Source organism: Lissotriton vulgaris, chromosome 11 (genome assembly GCF_964263255.1).
Source record: "Lissotriton vulgaris chromosome 11, aLisVul1.2, whole genome shotgun sequence".
Lineage (NCBI taxonomy): Eukaryota > Metazoa > Chordata > Amphibia > Caudata > Salamandridae > Lissotriton > Lissotriton vulgaris.
Window position 1 is genome coordinate 175,748,175 of NC_141699.1, and position 18,772 is coordinate 175,766,946.

The 18,772-nt window shown below is 48.0% G+C and overlaps 1 protein-coding gene across 1 annotated transcript in view; it reads right to left on the reverse strand.

Annotated features, from left to right (window-relative positions):
- HECTD4 (HECT domain E3 ubiquitin protein ligase 4) overlaps nt 1-18,772 on the reverse strand; it is a 2,691,195-nt gene that overhangs the window by 757,927 nt on the left and 1,914,496 nt on the right. Inside the window, exon 63 of the mRNA XM_086943079.1 lies at nt 6,424-6,603. Coding sequence (XP_086799205.1) covers nt 6,424-6,603 — 180 coding nt within the window. The remainder of the gene's footprint in view (nt 1-6,423; nt 6,604-18,772) is intronic.

The window sequence follows — 18,772 nt, forward strand, 5'->3', positions numbered from 1 at the left end:
TTTAATATTCAACAATATTTATCCCCCTCCTCTGTAGCAAAGATAGAATTTGCTATTTTGTTCAGTTTATGGTTATATCTGAGAATCTCACAAACATTATGGAAAAGTCGGTTAACTCCAATCCCTATTAGATAGCTCTAAAACCTACTTCTCATTCGTGTTTATTGTCTCAGAGTCTATAAAGATTCCACTCGCCTAGCCATGGATTAGAAACATTGTAGAAATAGTGTATATTTAGAACTTTGCTATAGTTCACCTTCAAAAACAAGAAGGCTGACTGACTCTGCAGAGCATGATGGGATAGTACAGCTTCTCAAATTCTTAAACAGGAGTTCAAAATTTATGTTGAATGTCTTATGATAGAGGCTTGGTACCCCTTTGGTTTTCAGTTTCAAAACAATATTTGTACAGTGGTCTTTTAAATGAAACGTATGTTCAATAATTTGGCAAAGTAGCATTTCTACAATAGAAACACTAAGAAGATAGAAAGGTTGCCTCTTAAAGACATTATTTTGTTTAAACTAAGTTTAAAAAAAAATATATATATATATTGTAAAATGGGTCCCAGAATTCCCCTTTTTGCAGAGAGATATTCTAATGTTCTGATGTTTATGGTTCATAGAGTATACTATGATGGAGAAATTAATTGAACTTGAGACTGAGCTCTAATATCACTGCATAGATGGAGAGAATGTGTGGCGTCAGGAATGTAAACCTATTCATACACAAGCCCATTTCAGATGACTGAGCTGTAGCTACATTTGAAATAAAAAAACATTTTCATAACAATTATGTTTTCTACCTCTCTGGGGCAGAATCTCAAGCAGTGTATTAATGAACAAGTTACATATTTTCAGCAATGATTTTCTTTCTGGTAGAAGCTCTATCTAACTGCAACGTTTTCATCTTTTAAATAACTCCAGGCTTCAGACTGGATCCAGAAACTTTTATATAGCAATTCCCTGCAGCGCCGACAGGTTGCATCATACGGCATTGTATTGTGTTGTGTTGTGCCCCTCCATCCCATATAGGTATGACGCCAGCACCAGTACAAATAGGCCACCTGCACATGCTGGTGGTAGTTTCTTTCTGCAATCCTTTGTTCCAAGACTTCAGTAACAGACAGTGGAGCCTCAAGAAATCAGTAACAGAAAGTGTGCAGAATTTAAATAGCGACATCTTTTTACCTATGTCCTGTAAGAGTTCATTCAACAGAACGGAAAGGTATGAGGGTAGGTGAGGAATCTGTGAGTAGACAGTCTCTAGCAGAAAAGAAATTACCAAGGTAATGTCTTATGATAGAGACTTCTAACTGCAGGGCTCACTTTTTGAACTTATACCAAAGGAGTACCACCCATGTGCTGGGTCTGTAGAATGACTTACCACCTGGGTCAGACTTGGAAATCCAGCAGGATATAACTGTACCGCCAAACCTGGCTATCCAGGCAGTAATTCTTTGTGACAACCACATAGCACCCTGGCAGATATCCAAGATTGGTGAATTGCATGCTAGCGCTGTGGTAGCTGCCTTTGCTCTGGCAGAATGAGCAAGTAGGTTTTCTGGAGATTGCCTCTTGGCTAGCCCGTAGCAGATCATAGTACATGAAACAATACATCTAGAGAGGTCATCTACTGCACCTCCTTGCCCTTTTTTGCTCTTGAGAAACCGAAAAACAGCTCTTTGTCTTGTCAGAACTCCCTAGTTCCCTCTATGTAGGATCAAGGCAATGTAGTTGCTCTTCTTCCTTTAAGGAGTGAAACAGCGCATAAAAGGAAGACAAGGTGATGAACTGTTCTACATGAAAGAGTGTGACTACCTTGGGTAGGAATGCTGCCTTTGTGCGAAGGACCAACTTGTCTGGAAAGGGGACACTGTCGGTAAGGCCTGAAGTTCACTGACTTGCCTTGCTGAGGTTATGAAAATAAGGAACACTGTTTTAAGAGTAAGTAATCGTAAAGAACAACTGTGGAAATGCTTGTAAGGCAAGCATATCAGATAAATCAAGACCAAGTTCAGATACCATTGTGGCAATATAAATGGGATGGGGAGAAAATGTGGACTAACCCTTCAAGAAACGCATTACAGCAGGTGATTTGAAGAGAGATGGCTGATCACATAAATGTATTAAGCTAAAAAAGCGATAATTAACCTTTAATTTTGGCCAGAGCAAGGCCTTGCTGGTTCAATGACAAACTAAATAAGAGAATAGCAAAAAGAGAAGCCAGTAAGGGTTGGAAAGGGCAGGAAGACCACCACACTACAAACTTCTCTCCCAGCATTCTGCATAAACAGTTTTGGAGGAATGAAGCCTGGCTGCCAGTATAACACTAACTACTTCGGGAGGAAGACTGAAAGCCTTCAACTGTCGACAATTCAATTCCCATGCATGCAGGTGTAGGCTGTGTAGGTTCTGGTGCAGAACCAAACTTCTTTGCTGTGACAGGAAGTTCTTCAGGAGGGGCAGCTTGATTGGAGAACAGATGCTCATGGCCAGAAGTTCTCTGTACGACACTCTCCTCACCCAGTCAAGAACGACTAGCATGACTAAGGGTTAGTCTCTCTTGATCAGTTTCAACACTCTGGGCAGGAGAGGAAGGGAAGGAAATGCATACAGCAGTCCCATTCCCCAATGCAGAAGAAAAGCAACTCCTAAGACTGCTTAGGGAACTCCAATGCTCAAATGTTGTGACATTGTCCGTTCTCTGAGGTGGCAAATAGAATGTTAGAAGACTTTCTGAGCCACTTCCTAGAGTAAACGCAATTCATAATCCGTTATGCAACGTTGGCTGCGTTGCCTGCCCTGGCATTTAAAGATTTTGCCAGGTGTTGTACAATTAGGGAGATGGCCTGAGCATTCAGCCTCTTCCAGAGGCATATAGCTTCTTGACACAGGGTACACGACCTCACTCTGCCTTGTTTGTGGCAATACGGCATGACAGTCATGCTGTCTGTGAGCACTTGTACCTGTTACCCGTTGATGGTCGGGAACAATGACTTCAGTGCCACGTAAATCACTCCCAACTTAAATTGATTTGAAAGGAGTCTCCACCAGGGACCGGAGTCTTTTGATCTCCACCTCTACCAGACGACCTCCCCAACCCAGTAACGATGCATCCCTCCTGACTGTTAACTCCGGGTGGCATAGGAAGAGAGGTCTGTTGCTGGTCCAACTGCGGCCAAGCAGCCACCACTGTAGGTCTTTTGCAGTCTCCTCTGACACCTGGATGGAATCTGGTGCTAAGCCCACAGACTTCATATTCCACTGCAGAGCCTGCTTGTAACACCTGGCTTGGTCCACGAGCAGGTTGCAGGAGGCCAAGAGGCAAAGAAGCCTCAGAGCAGACCTCACTGAGACCCAATCTGCAGACTGAAACATCGTGTTGATTGACATAGCTCTGAGGCATAGCCTTAAAGAGCACTGTTTCCAGGATGGCTCCAATGAAGAGAAGCATTTGTGAAGGAGTCAAGTTTGACTTTGGCATGTTGATTGAGAAATCCAACGATGTCAACAGGTCAGCGCCATCTCGAGATGGTTTGCAAATGTTTGTGGTGAATACGCCTTCAGTAGTCAGGTGTCAGGCTATGGGATACTGGTATTCTCAACCTCCACAGATGGGTTACGACAACCACCATCACTTTTGTGAACACAAGAGGCGCACTGGACAGGCCAAAGCAGAGCACAAAGAACAGAAATTACTCCTAGCCCACTTGAAGCTGCAGGCCGCCTCTGTGGGACTGCATGATGGGAATGTGGAAGTACGCAACCTGCAAGCACAGCGCTACCAACCAGTCTCCCTGATTGAAGGAAGCCAGAGCTTGGACCAGGGCGAGCATTTTGACTTGTCTTTCCTTAAGAAGAAGTTCAGGAGGCATAGATCCAAGATTGGATGTAGGTCTCGGTCTTTTTTCGGAATCAGATAGAAACAAGAGTGAGAACTAGTCGTGATTTCTAAACAGGCACCCTCTCTAATACTCCCTTGCCAAGAGAGCTAGAACTCCTCCTTGGAGTAGAGACAGGCGATCCTCCGGGAGAATTTGTGGTGTGGGAGGTGTATCTGTAGGATAGGAAAGGAAGAGTATGGAGAAGCCTTGTTCCACAATCTGGAGCACCCAATTATCTGTTGTGATGCTCCTCCAAATGTGGCGATAAAAGGAAATTCAAACTGCAACCAACTGATCGTGGGTTGTCAAAATCAAATTGAAGAGGTTTTGCTGCAGCTTCAGGAGGAGGAGCTGAGGACAAGCTAAAACATTGTCTTCGGGGCATGAACGTTGACACCCCACTCTCCTACTTCTTCCTTTCGATGATTGGGTGGTCTGCTGCTGCTAATATTGCCTCTGTCTCTGCATGAAGTCCCATCCCAAGCCTCGAAAAGGGAGCTGTTGTTGGGGAAAATGCGGAGTTTGTGTAGCTAATCCCATTGAGTGGGCAGTAGCTTTATTGTCCTTGATCCTTTAAAGGAGTGAATCTGCCTTTTCCCTGAAAAGGGTAGAGCAATCAAAGGGTACATCTATCAATTATTGTTACAAGTCAGTGGAAAATCCCGAAGAGCAAATCCATGCATGGCATCTAAGCACCATGCTGGTACCAAATGCTCTACCAAGACAATCAGCTTGATTTAATGGTCTACTTTGCAGAATCGTGTCCATCATAAACTTGATGGTGTAACATTTGCCTGACTTCTTCAGATATCGCTGGTAGAAGATCAGCCACTCTATTCCACAAAGTATGGCAGTATCTTCCTAAAATACACGATGTGTTAACCATCATAAGGGCCAGGCCGGGCGATGAAAAGACTTTCTTTGCACATGTTTCAATTCTCTTTGACTACCTATAAGGCGGAGTAGTTGGAAATGCACTTGGATTGGTAAGACTCGTAGAAGGCTGCACCACAAGATTTTCGGGAGTTGTATGTTGCAACAAACAATTCCTGATTTGTGGGAGCTGTCCTATTGCATCTTGTAACCTGCCTATTAGTCGATATGCAAGATCATGTTTTTGCCCACGTGCCCACTAGAACATTCGTTAATGCCTCATTAAAAGGCAACAATGGTTCCTGGGAAGACTGAACCAAGTTCAAAACTTCTGTCAATAGCATTTGTTTGACCTCTTTAGTAGGTAGTACTAGGTCTAAGACCTCTGTTGACCTCTGTATCACTTTGGTGAAAGAAGACGTCTCTTCAGTGGCCAATGCAAGGTTAGTTGATGCCAACCAGATATCAAGTGAGGTATCTAATCAACTACCATCTCTTAGGTCATCCAAAATATCACGTAGAACAAAAGGGTTGATATTGATATTCTTCATTAAGGGAGAATTTCTCTCTGCCTGCATCTGGCTCTGACTGGACATAAACTCTTGGTGAAGGAGCATCTTCCAAACCCAACAAAATGATCGAAACTTTTACTAGCATCAGTGATGTCAGCAAGAGTGTCAGCAACAGCGACATCAAATGTGTTGCCAAGGGTGTTGTCAGTACCAGATTTAAAGGAACTAGAGCAGGTGTTGAGAACTAATTTGGGAAGAGGTCAAGAGGCACGGCTGAAGAGACCGGTTTTGCAGACGGTTGACCAGCTGAAGGCCCCCCAAGGACCCATAGGGTCGGAAAGGGCACCAGATGGATCAAGTCAACGGAGGGTCCTCCGCTAAGGTGGAGAAGCGACGCCCCACTGCTCTTTGAGCAGTGGAAAAAGGAAACATTAAATGATAGCACAATGATTTTTACATTTTATTTTTTTCCTTTTATTGTTCAGAGAACACAATTTATATTTGTGGTCCACACCAAGACACCAAAGAAAGACGTAGTGTGAATCTGTAATGCTGCAGGAGCAGTTGCACAGCCAGATTTCTTAGAGGTGTGAACAAACAAAAATAATTAAATTAGTTCATATGTAAGGAAAGCTAGAACAATCAGGACAGATCAGGAAGGGGTGTAACTCCTTTGGCTGTGACATTTACCAGACACAATGAAAGCCCTCTGCCTGGCTGCAGGAAGATCTTCTACCATTCCTTTAGGATGTGTAAAGTTTGAAGTGAGGATGTATTTGAGTGCTGGAAGCCACTTACCCTACTTTAAGCTGGAAGGTCATGCATGTACAACAGTAAGTGGATAGGACAATAGGGTATGTGGTGGATTTTCCTAGGACATATGTTCTAGAAATTTTTCAGCTCACTGTGGATGGCACATGCAAAAATGTAAGTACTGACAAAATGCATGACTCAAGATGCTAAAAAACGTGCACCGTGCCAATAAAAGCACGAATAAGCAATATGTGTCCTACACAATTTAATGAAAAATATTTCACATAGATGCAGTCATATTCATTTAATTACTTCATTTGACAAGATAATTTGAGAGGGATATAATGTAAATCTCACAAATGACACTGACCTATGTTTTACAAAACAATTTAATGCTCTTACCCAGGAGTTCTATAATTTGCAGAAGAACTGATGCAGGAATGGTATCAAGGTTGTCATCTGATTTTTCATCTCCATCTGCTAACTTCCATGTTAATATTTGCTCAGTAAAAGCCAAAGCCAATGGAAATTCTTGTGGCAGTGAATGCATGACCAGTATGGCTCCAGGTGGTGGAGAAACTCCTTAATAAAGAGAAACAACCAGGGTTAAGATTACATTACAAATAACATTAGACAAAGTTGTAAAGGTTATAAACAGGAAGTAGAACATGTTTTAAAGTAAAATGAATAGGGTACACAGTTATATAATCGGAAATAAAAAGTTGCTTTCTGGTAACTATAATTCCCCATCAAGCGCATTTTCACTAAATCATAAACATTAGACTAGGACTGCATTTATTCAAGATCGTGGAATGCATTTTCTTAGATTAAATTGTATGTTTTAACAACTATTTTAAAAAAAACAATCATGTAGGAGGTAACACTGTCAGTTCTTGTTTTCCTTATTTAAAATAAAATATGAAATGAACAGTTTGAAAAGCATGTCTTACAAGCCCCTCAAATTCCCTGCAACAGTGAAAAAGAAAAACAAGAACTGGTGTAAGTAGGCATCCCCTTTTAATGTGAGGATTTTAATGCAGTATCCGATAGTGATTAGGGGCTGCAATGCCCCAGAATGCACAGCAGATTCAGTAAGACTGATCTTTATGGGTTAGTTGCAAATACTACTTACCAGTATGCATCTGTTCTTGGCATGTAGGGCTGCTGACATTCATATCTGTGCATAGATCGCCGCCTAGTGTTGGGTCCGGATGATTGCACATTGTTGTCCTGGAAGAGTCTTCGAAGTATCACGAGATAGGTGGCTCCTCCCCTGGACTACAGTGCGCATGGGCATCGACTCCATCCCCAGATTGTTTTTAGCCATTGTGGCCGAGATGGAGTGAACTTTGTGAGTGATGACCATGCTATGAAATGTATGTAAACACTGCAGCTGCTACAGGCGCCGGGGAGGAGGGCGGGCGATATGAATGTCAGCAGCCCTACATGCCAAGAACAGATGCATACTGGTAAGTAGCATTTGCAGTTCGAGGCATGTGGGCTGCTGAATTCATATCTGTGCATAGAATACATAGCAGTCCCTCCATTAGCGGCGGCCGCCCGTGCCAGCTGCAGCAGTTTGGAAAAGTGTCTTGAGAACAGCCTGCCCTACAGCTGCCTGCTGTTTGGAGTGCACGTCTACACAGTAATGTTTAGTAAATGTATGTGTGGTAGACCATGTGGCTGCTCTACATATGTCCTCTAAGGGAATGTTTCCAAGGAAGGCCATAGAGGCCCCCAACTTTCTGGTGGAGTGGGCTCTCGGTGGAATTGTAAGAGTGCGTTTAGCTTTTGCATAACAGATCTGAATACATTTCACGATCCACCTAGCAATACCAGCCTTGGAAATAGCGTTACCTTTGTGGTGTGACGCAAAGGCAACGAAAAGCTGCTTAGTCTTTCTAAAATCCTTGGTCCTGTCAATGTAATACATTAGGGCCCTTTTGACGTCAAGGGTGTGGAGCATCCGCTCCGCCAGTGACTCAGGATTTTGAAAAAACACCGGCAACTCAATTGTTTGGTTTATGTGGAACTGAGACACAACTTTGGGTAGAAATTTAGGGTTAGTGCGGAGTACCACCCTGTTAGCATGAACCTGGAAGAACGGTTCCTGGATTGTGAGTGCCTGCAGCTCACTAACTCTACGTAGCGATGTAATTGCTACTAAGAAAGCCACTTTCCAAGTCAAGAACTGAAGTTCGCAGGAATGTAGTGGCTCAAAGGGAGGACCCATCAGTCTCGTAAGAACCACATTGAGGTTCCATTCTGGAGCTGGTGGTGTCCGTGGTGGAATGACCCTTTTGAGTCCTTCCAGAAAAGCTTTGATAGCAGGCATTTTGAAAAGGGAAAGGTGCTGTCTATTCTGGAGGTATGCGGCCATCGCAGACAGGTGAATGCGGATGGAAGTATATGCCAAATTACACTGGTACAGATGGAACAGGTAACAGATGATGTTCTGAATGGAAGCATCTAGTGGATTAATGTTGTGGTTTGCACAATAAATGACAAACCGCTTCCATTTGGCCGCATAACAGGCTCTAGTAGTGGGCTTTCTTGCCTCCCGAATGATGTCCATGCAATTGGGAGGAAGATTGAGGTAGCCAAACTCTAGGACTTCAGGAGCCAGATCGCTAGGTTGAGCTGTCGCGGATCTGGGTGCTGAATGTCGCCATGGCTCTGCGTCAGAAGGCTGGGTGTGAGATGAAGCCTTTGATGCGGTACCACGGACAGTTCCAGAAACGTGGTGTACCATGGTTGGCGAGCCCACGTTGGAGCAACTAGGATGAGAGTCATCGAGTGTTGCCTGAGCTTGCGTGCCACCAGCGGTATCAGGGGTGCTGGGGGAAAAGCGTACGCAAATTTGCCTGACCAGTTCATCCATATCGCATTGCAGTGCGATTGCGGGTGTGGGAACCTGGCGGCGAAGCTTTGGCATTTTGCGTTCTCCCTTGTGGCGAACAGGTCTATCTCTGGATGACCCCATCTTTGAAAGTACGGCTGGAGTACCGATGGATGTATCTCCCACTCGTGCATCTGGTGGCTGTGCCTGCTGAGCAGGTCCGCCATCTGATTGTCTTTGCCTGGGAGGTGTTCTGCCATGAGGAAGATGTTCCTCTGAATGGCCCACTTCCACATGCTCTGAGCCAGATGAGACAGCTGCGGAGAGTGTGTTCCTCCCTGTTTCTGAATGTAGTACATGGCCGTCATGTTGTCCGTCCGGATCAACACGACCTTGTTGCACAGATGTACTTTGAACGCCTTTAAGGCCATGAAGATCGCCATCAGTTCCAACACATTGATGTGCATCTTTTTCTGCTGTAGAGTCCATAGTCCCTGCACTGTGTAATGGAGTACATGCCCTCCCCAACCCTGGAGAGAAGCGTCCGTCGTCAGGATAATCTGTGGCACAGGCTCCTGGAACGGTCGGCCCTTGCAAAGGTTTTGTGGATTCCACCAATGCAGAGAGTTGTATGCCCGACCGCTCACCAACACTAGGTCTTTCAATTGCCCATGAGCCTGAGTCCACTGACGTGCCAAGCACTCCTGAAGCGGACGCATATGTAGTCTCGCGTGCGGGACAATGGAGATGCAGGAGGCCATCATGCCTATCAACTGCATGAACACTCGTGCTGGAAGCGAGTGCTGAGGTCTGAATCTTTGGATCAGCGACTGAATGCTGGCGATTCTCACTGAATTCGGCTGCGCAGTGGCCGCCAGAGTGTTTATGGTCGCCCCCAGATACTGCCGTATGTGGGCGGGCTGGAGATGGGATTTTGGGTAATTCAGTGAGAACCCCAGATCGTGCAGAAGGTGAATAGTGTGGGACACGTGGTCGGCGCACTGCTGGTCCGACTTTGCCTGAATGAGCCAGTCGTCCAGATAGGGGTAGACGTGGATGTTCTGACGTCTTAGATGCGCCGCCACCGTTGCTAGGCACTTTGTGAAGACCCTGGGCGCCGTGGTGACCCCAAAAGGCAGAACCTTGAACTGGTAGTGCTGGTTTTGAATGGTGAACCTCAGATATTTTCTGTGTGAAGGATGCAGGGGAATGTGAAAGTATGCATCCTTGAGATCCAGAGTTGCCAGGAAGTCCCCTTGCCGAAGCAGTGGGAGAACCTGCTGCAGTGTGAGCATATGGAAATGTTCTGACAGAATGTACAAGTTGAGAGGTTTGAGGTGTAGGATGGGCCTGAGTGATCCGTCCTTCTTTGGAATTAGAAAGTACAGGGAGTAAACCCCTGTACCCCTCTCTTGCAGTGGAACGAGCTCTATTGCCCCTTTTAGCAGCATGACGTTGACTTCCTGCTGCAACAAGTGCAAGTGCTCGCCGGACATAGGACGGCTTTTCGGAGGTATGTTGGGTGGAGTGGATGTGAGCTCCAGACAATAACCGTATTGGATAAGAGATCTGACCCACCTGTCCGTGGTGATGGACTTCCACACGGGCAGGAACTGCTGGAGTCTCCCCCCGACCGGTGTTGCGTGGTCGGGGGGCAGTGATAAGGCGTCACTGTTTGCTGGCGGTGGAGGACCTGGAGCTGTTATTTTCACGTCCTCTGCCTTTGACGTTGTTGCCACGGTATCCACCCCGACCCTTGTTGGTATATGAGGATTGGGTGTTACTTTTATAGAATTGCGTGGATTGTGACGCTTGACCCCTTGAGGTGCCTCTGTTATTGGAGCGGCGAAAGGAACCACCCCGAAACTGCTGGACTGCAGGGCACCCATAGATTTAGCAGTGTCAGTGTCTTTTTTCATTTTTTCGAGGGTGGCATCCACTTCTGGCCCAAACAGGTGGTCTGGATTGACAGTTTGGTTTAGGATGGTAGTTTGAATGTCCGGTTTAAAGCCTGATATTCTAAGCCATGCATGTCGGCGCAGTAGAACGCTAGTGTTTATTGCTCGTGAGGCGGTATCAGCCACATCTAGAGCACACTTAATGGAGGCATTAGTGATAAGCTTTCCCTCCTGAATCAACATTTCAGCAGCCTCCTTATACTGAGCAGGTAAGTGCTGTAGAAGGGTCTCTAGAGTGTCATAGTGTGCCCTGTCGTAGCGTGCAAGTAGCGCCTGCGTGTTGGATATGCGCCACATATTGGCTGCCTGCGCAGCAATACGTTTCCCTGAAGCCTCAAACACTTTTGATTCCTTGTCTGGGGGAGGAGCATCACCCGTGGTCTGTGAGTTGGCTCGTTTACGTGCGTTGGAGACAACCAGAGAGTCTAGTGGCAACTGTCCTTTGATGTACGTTGGATCAGTGGACGCTGCCTTGTACTTCTTGTCAATACGAGGATTAATGACTCTTGCCCGGGTGGGCTCCTTGAAAACCTCAGGCGCATGTTTTAACACTCCTTTGAGCATTGGCAGTGTCTTAACAGTTTTTTCAGCCACTGAGAAAGTGTCAAAAAGGAAATCGACATCAACTGGGTCTGCATGGAGGTCGACGTCATGATTGGCTGCAGCCCTTTCAATTAGAGCGTTGAAGGCCGCAGAGTCTTCCGTTGGGGAAGTTTTTGCGGCAAAAAGCTGCGGCTCGTGTCCCGAATGAGGGTCTCCAGGGTCGCCCCCGGCAGACCATGGCTGAGTGACATCCTCTGGGTCTGAGTAAACTGGATAAGCATACTCGTCCTCGTCGTCTCCATCACCCACCCCAGCATTAGAATGAGTGGGTGAGAGTTCCTGACCTTGCGGAGATGCAGGCTCCATAGGGGCAGATGTACCCGCAGAGTCCAACTTCTTTTTAAGTGGGATGTGGAAATGCTCCAACGCTGGCTCCGGGGTGATCTTCCGTTTAAGGAGAGATAGCTTGCCTGTGTTGGCGTCGATGACCACGTCTCGACGCTCCTCCTCCGCTAGTGGTTGGTGTCGTGGGTTTGGAACCACTGACGATGCCTTTGGCGTCGAAGTCAACTTTAAGGGCACTCCGGTCCCAGGTTTCGCAGTGAAAGCCTTCGGCGCCGTCTTCGGCGGCAGCGTGAAAAGAATCGGCGTCTGCGCCTTCGCCGGTTTCTGCAGAGGCTTGGGCGGCTCAGTGTTCTGTGGCTCGACCGCCGCGGCCCCCTCCCGAATACGCTGAAGGGACTCCGTGACCTTCTTGGTAAACGAGGCGGAGGGACGGACCGGCTCGAGAGAGTCCTCCGAAGCCGGATCTGGCTCGGCGACCAAGGCCGCAGTCTTCGGAGCCGACGCAGCTCCCCCCTTCGCCTTGTCAACTGGAAGCGGTGCAGCTCGAGACTTGGGGTCGTCCTGGCGCTTCTTCGGGGCCTTCTTATGGTCATCGACCTTCTTGGCGTCGACGCGACTCTTCAGAGCGTCGACCAACTTCGGCGCCGACGCAGCCGCGTCGGGCGCCTTTGCCTTCGGCTTCGACACCGCAGTCTTCGGATCGGCCATTTTGGCGTGGCTCTTGAGCTCGACGGCCATCTTGGTTTTCTTCGGCGTCGAGGCCTCCGAAGTCTTAGATCCAACCAGTGCGACTTGCACTTTCGGTTTCAATACTGGTGGCGTCGACACCAATGGTTTCACTTTCGGTTTTTGCACCGGGAGTGGTGCCGCACCAATGTCCATGGCCGGGCCGGAAGGCGGAGCCGTGGGACGGGTATCGAGGTCTTGGGTAAGGCCCGAAGGCGATCCCTCGACCTGGGCCTCATAATGGTGGCTGGCCCCGGAGTCAGTGTGAGGAAGCTCCTCTTCCGAGCTATCCTCTACGGTGGCAATGGCCCCTTCGTCGTCCCCTACCTCCTCGACGACTTCCTCGAACTCCTCATCTTCCGCGTCGTAGCTTTCTTCGACCTCTGACGCCGGGTTAGAGTCCGAGACATTCTGGATGGTGTCGTCGTCAACATCCTCCTCGAAGATGTCCGCCGGAGGGGGTGCCGAGCTCTGGGCCTGCAGTCTTGCGGCCCGGCGTAGCTTGAGAGTCTTCTTCGACCGGAACTTGGAGCAGGCCATACACTTGGCCTCGTCGTGGTCCGGTGACAAGCACTTGTTGCACACTGGGTGCACGTCGATGTGCGGGTACTTTGAGGCACACACTGGGCACCTCTTAAATGGACTTCGTTCCATGATGAAGTAGTCTGGAGCGTCGTGTAGGCCCGTCCGCGCCGACAGCACGCGGAAGGGCAGCAGTTGATCGGAGCCGATGAATAAACCAACCCGAACGATAGACAATACCGACACGAGTCCTAAAGACCTTTTGGTCTCAAGTAAAGAAAGTTAAACAACTATCCATTCCGACAGAGGGAACCGAAACACATCCGAACCCAATGGCGGAAAAAAACAATCTGGGGATGGAGTCGATGCCCATGCGCACTGTAGTCCAGGGGAGGAGCCACCTATCTCGTGATACTTCGAAGACTCTTCCAGGACAACAATGTGCAATCATCCGGACCCAACACTAGGCGGCGATCTATGCACAGATATGAATTCAGCAGCCCACATGCCTCGAACATCTTATAACCAGTGTCCAGCTTTGCTGCCAGTTGGACACAGAAGGGCAAGAAGAGCAACAGCAGTTGCTTTACCTCACATGTAATTCGTTTTTGTATTACCAAGAAGGAGGATATTAACCTTATGCGAGGAAATAGTAACATAGGATGCTCTCTATGTAACACAATTCACAAACAATTGGATAGACTTACAAATATTCTTTGTTTGTTCATATCAAGGTTGCACCCTAAGGTAGCTTCGCAGCTAAGGTGTTGGGTAACCTCACAGATGGAAAGACTTGATTCAGAAATAATGAAATCAAGAAATGGTCTGATTAATGTGGAGGGAAGAAACAATGAGCTCTAAAAGACACCTTACTATGGAGGAATAGTGTTTGCCATGCTACCTCCTTCATGAGATGCGTGGCCTGTGAGATTCCAAGAGGAGTTTTTTCAGCACTCCAGTAGGAACCTGCATGTGTTTGCGCAATATCCCTGAGAGCTTGGCAGACATCTTGGTTCTCATGCGATTCTGAAAGATTTTGTCATGTCCAGACAAAAACCCACTGCTACATCAGAAAATGGGCTACGCGGATCAGCCTGCATCAGGAACAAACTCCATTGTTACCAATCTTCAAGTAAATGAGTAAAGGGTGCACCCTAAATCAGGAACTCTTCTTGATCCTGTATCAACTGTAGGCATTGGACACAACCACTGATCCCTACGTACCTGGTTTAATGGCTTGTCACAGGTGGCCCCACTACAATTCACATCTGGTCTTGGGCATTATTATTATTATTTTTTTTCTTAAGAGTTTTATATAGTGCGAATTTGACCTGAATATATCGGGTATCAGAGCGCTTTACATGAGCACCAGTTTCGTTACAAATGGACATATTCATTTTTGTTAGGCACAGGGAGATTAAGTGATTTGCCCAGAATCAGAGGGCGTTGAGCGTCCCTACTGAGACTAGAACCTGGTTCCCCAGCAGTCCTTCCACCTGCTGCTAAGGGCATTGCCACTTAGGAGGTCTTCCATGATGCGTGACAGGAATCATGCTGCCCAGGATTGCCATATGGGTGCTGCCTCTTTGTTAACACCCCCTCCCCCAGAGGGGGTGGGGGAGACAGATTGGCTACTGTTCAAACTGTGTTTGCGTAGCCACCACTGTAGAGTGTGCAGTCTCCTTCGAAATTTTAATAGTATCCAATAGGTTTTCTTGGTGCTGGGCCCACTGGAACTTCACATTACATTGCAGAGTCTGCATATGCCATCCGCTCTAGTCGAAAAGAGGATGTAGGAGGCCTAAAAAGCAACATAGATGAACTCACCAACACAGTATATACTGTCTCCGTGCAGGCACTTCTAAAGCCATACGAGTCACAGGATACAGCAGTATTCAAAGATTTACTGCAGGATTCATGGATCCAGAGATTCCAGGATCTCCAAGTCTATAAAGGCCACACCCAGGGCATGGATAGGTGCTTGCCCTTCCTCCCTGTTTTTGAGAGGAAGCCTCTGCTTGGGCTCAGTTCTCCACTTGTGTTCCTGGCTTTCCAGTAAAGATTATCTTCAAGCTAGATGTTGATATTCAACCAGATATTTCTGGTATGCATATTTGCATGACATTATATGTCAAGTCAAAGACTTTGCATGCTTACAAGAAATTATTTGATCTCTCCCAGTCAATCACTCAATCAGTATTTATATAGCACTGCTGATCACTCATCCAGGAGTTAGGTAGCAGAGCTCAGTCGAAAAAAAGCCAGGTCTGGAGGCTTTTCCTGAATTTTTCCAGCGAGGTTAATGTCCGGAGATGAAGTGAAAGTCTGTTCTAAGATTTGGAGGCGATGTAGGAGAAGGAACTGCCTCCACTGTGGCTTCGGCGGATACAAAGTGTCTGTGCAAGGGCAAGGGTGGTGGAGGAGCGAAGGACTCTGGATATTTGGTGGAAGTTGAGGCCTTGGTTGAAGTACTGGTTCTTAGGCTATGGAGGGCTTTGTAGGCGTGTCAACATCTTGGTTTGGCATCTTTTCTCGACGGGGAGCCAGTGAAGGTTCGCAAGGTGTGGGGTGATGTGGGTTTGATTGGGCACTTTGAGTGGAGGGCATCCTAGGTCTGTCATTCCCTCTAGACTCCTTTTTTGTATGCAGGTTAAGGATGAGTCTGGCTGCTGAGTTATCTATTGTCTGTAGTGTTTGCATGAGTTTGGTGGTGGGGGGTGTGGCTTGGAAGCCGATGGAGCAGGCTGCGTGAGCGCCGAGCTCCGCACTGAACTCCACAGTAATCCTGGCATTTTACAGTTTTCTGACATACCCGGCGGCACTGAGAACGGTCGGGGGGTGCTGTCTCTCCCTGGCACCAGCATGATAGCATATCGGACACGGAACAGGAGTTTGGGCTGACTTTCTGTCCGAGGTTACTGGTAGCGACACGTCCCAAAATGGCGGCGGCTCCGATGGAAAACGCTCGAGCCTAGGCCGGAGGCCGTGGAGAACCACCCGCTGAGGGGACAAGGCATTGCAAGAGCCGAAGTGGTGACTCATCGGGGGACCCTCTGAGGTCCGGATCAACGGCGAGCACGAGACAGCCGCGGGCTGTAGCATCCCACGTTACGGACGCTTCGAGCAGGAGCTGATTGTAGAGCGGTCCCGGCCTGCGAGCTGTAGCGGGCTGGATAGAGCGTGCAAGCAGTGGGACGTGGGCCCATGAAGAGGAGACTGCCGCACAAACAATCTGACGGCTAGAAGCGGGAGCGGGGAAATCCAACGGAGACTCGCACCTCGGTGGTGCTGCCCTTGACTTAAAGAGATGACCTCGTGGAGTAAGACGAAGCGCGAAGGAGAACTCTCAGCAAGTGTTTTGGCCTCCGGGAAAGTGGAGTCTGTTGCGGGCCTAAGTGTGAGTAACTCCGAAACAGCCCCGGGTGAGGGGGACGCACAGTTGGAGTTTGGTCCTGGGGTTGCACCCCAGAACACGTGGAATAGGGCCCTGGACGGCACGGATAAGAGAGAACTGCCCGAATGGGAACAGCGGTGGTGAAGGTGCTGCAGACACACCTCCTATAAGGGCGCAAGTTATTATTCCTCTTCCACCACTAATGGGCATGAACGTACCGAGCGGAACATTGTTTAGTGGGAACTGGCGGCAGCGGGATCAAATCAGTGCACATGAGTCTGCGCTATTGAGGGATTGTGACTATCCGTTATTATGGGAAACTTAAGACACAGTGAAGGGAACCGCAAGCGGGCTGGAATCCTGGACTCATTTGAGGCGGACTCGGCCGTTGATTCTCCTTATGAAGTCTGGGCACCGAGGCAAGTCCACATATATCTAAACATGCTCCGGAGGGCCAGAACATGGGGAAAGCGAAACGGAAGCAAGGTGGAGCACATCAGCCACCAGACAGCGAAGCACCAGTCCAGAAAGAGTTGGATAAGTTGGAGACACCGCAAGATCCCAAGATGCAGCAGCAATTCGATCGGATATTGGTGGCGATTGCTGACTCACAAACGGCCCTGCAACAAGTCATTGCACAGGTGGCCACGGGGCTTGGCCTACTGCGAGCGGACCACTCTAAGCTTGCGGATAGGGTAAAGCAGGTGGAGGCAATGTTACAGGAGGTGGCGCCGACCCAAACTGTACTGGAGAACAAAATGACGGAAGCTTTGGAACGGATACAGGCATTGGAGAAACTGGAAGAAGACGTGGAAAGTCGAAATCGGCGAAATAACATTCGCGTGGTGGGCCTGCCCAAAAAAGTGGAGGGGACAGACATGGTGCACTATCTGGAGAACTGAGAAAAGACTGTGGTGGCTGCTGAGGGACTGTTTCCCTTCTACACCTTAGAACGGGCACACAGAGTAGCTGCGAAACCGCCGCAGCCGGTGCGTCCTCCCCGACCGCTGGTAGCAAGACTTCTACATTATAAGGACAGAGACTTATTACTACAAAAAGCGCGAAAAGATGGCCAGTATCAAGTTGACAATAGCAAAGTGTCTATCATTCCGGATTATACTCTGGAGATCTAGCGCTGCCGCACATCCTTCCTGGCAGTTGAGAGAGCGGAGATCGGAAGGCCTTCAATATTCATTGTCATTCCCAGCCAGACTGAAAATAATGTTAGATGGTAGCACTCATTTCCACGATTCCCCAGAGGACGCATGGACCTGATTGGAAACCTACAGGGCTGGAACAGACTGAATGAAGCGGCACTACCAGGAGTCCTCGAGGGAACCTCAACATTGCAAGTCTCAACGGATTAGGCGTCGACGACAGGGAATGCAGAAACCATCTCAGTCACAGACAGAGATAGAAAGGCAAGGGGTGCTGGAAGCAGTGATGGCATTGTCCGGTGAACAGTTGTTGCAGTCACCGGGGAGCACTGACTCGGAGAGAGGCTACGCACAATCTGACACTGAGGCCTCAGAAGCGGGAAGCCTAAGGATGCCAAAGGTCACCCTGGCCACAGCAGATGGACTATTGGATGAGTGAGGTTTTGCAGTTTAGAGGGCGGTTATGGGAAATGTTGTGTGGGAAGAGAAGGCTTCTCCACAGGCACTAATTAAGCGGAGGGATGTTGTCACGTTGCAGTCCACTGGGTCCTTTGGGAGGCCGATCCGAGGTGGGACTTTTGAACAGTATGCAGTAGATTGATAATCTGAGTGGAAGAATACGAGTAGGCAAATGAAACTGTGTATAATTGGGGGATCGAAGCAAAGTTACTCATTGTACGTAAGCGGTTGCCCTTTGGTGCTGGGCCTCCCCATTGCCCATAAGGCACACCCGCAGTGAATACTGGTATGCATAGGAGTGTGTTACTTGTTAGAATAGTTTGGATGGGGACTAGCAGTTTTGTTCTAGGACCTGTTCTTGGGTGGGTTGGGTGGAAGGGGGGGTTGGGGGAATGGTTGGGACATGGGGATCACCGGTGTGTTCATATTTGTGCAGGGAGGGGCGAGACAGTTACTTTACTGCGATGGGGACAATACCTGATTTACGTTGTATCACTTTGAATGTAAGGGGACTACACACAATGACAAGGCGCCATCAAGGTCCATGCGTATTTGGTCAGGAGAAGGGTTCATATAGCATTGCTCCAAGAAATGCACCTCACTAGATCAGAGGGTCTAGCATTGCAGCGCAGATGGAGGGGGCAGGTTTTTAGTACATCATACTCTGCATTCGCAAGGGGGGCATTGATTTGGATTAGAGCGGGGGTCCCCTTTCAGGTAACTAAGCAAACCATAGACTCTGAAGGGAGATTTGTAGCAGTTGAAGGACGTTTATATGGGAGGGACTTAGGGCTGTGTAGTATCTATG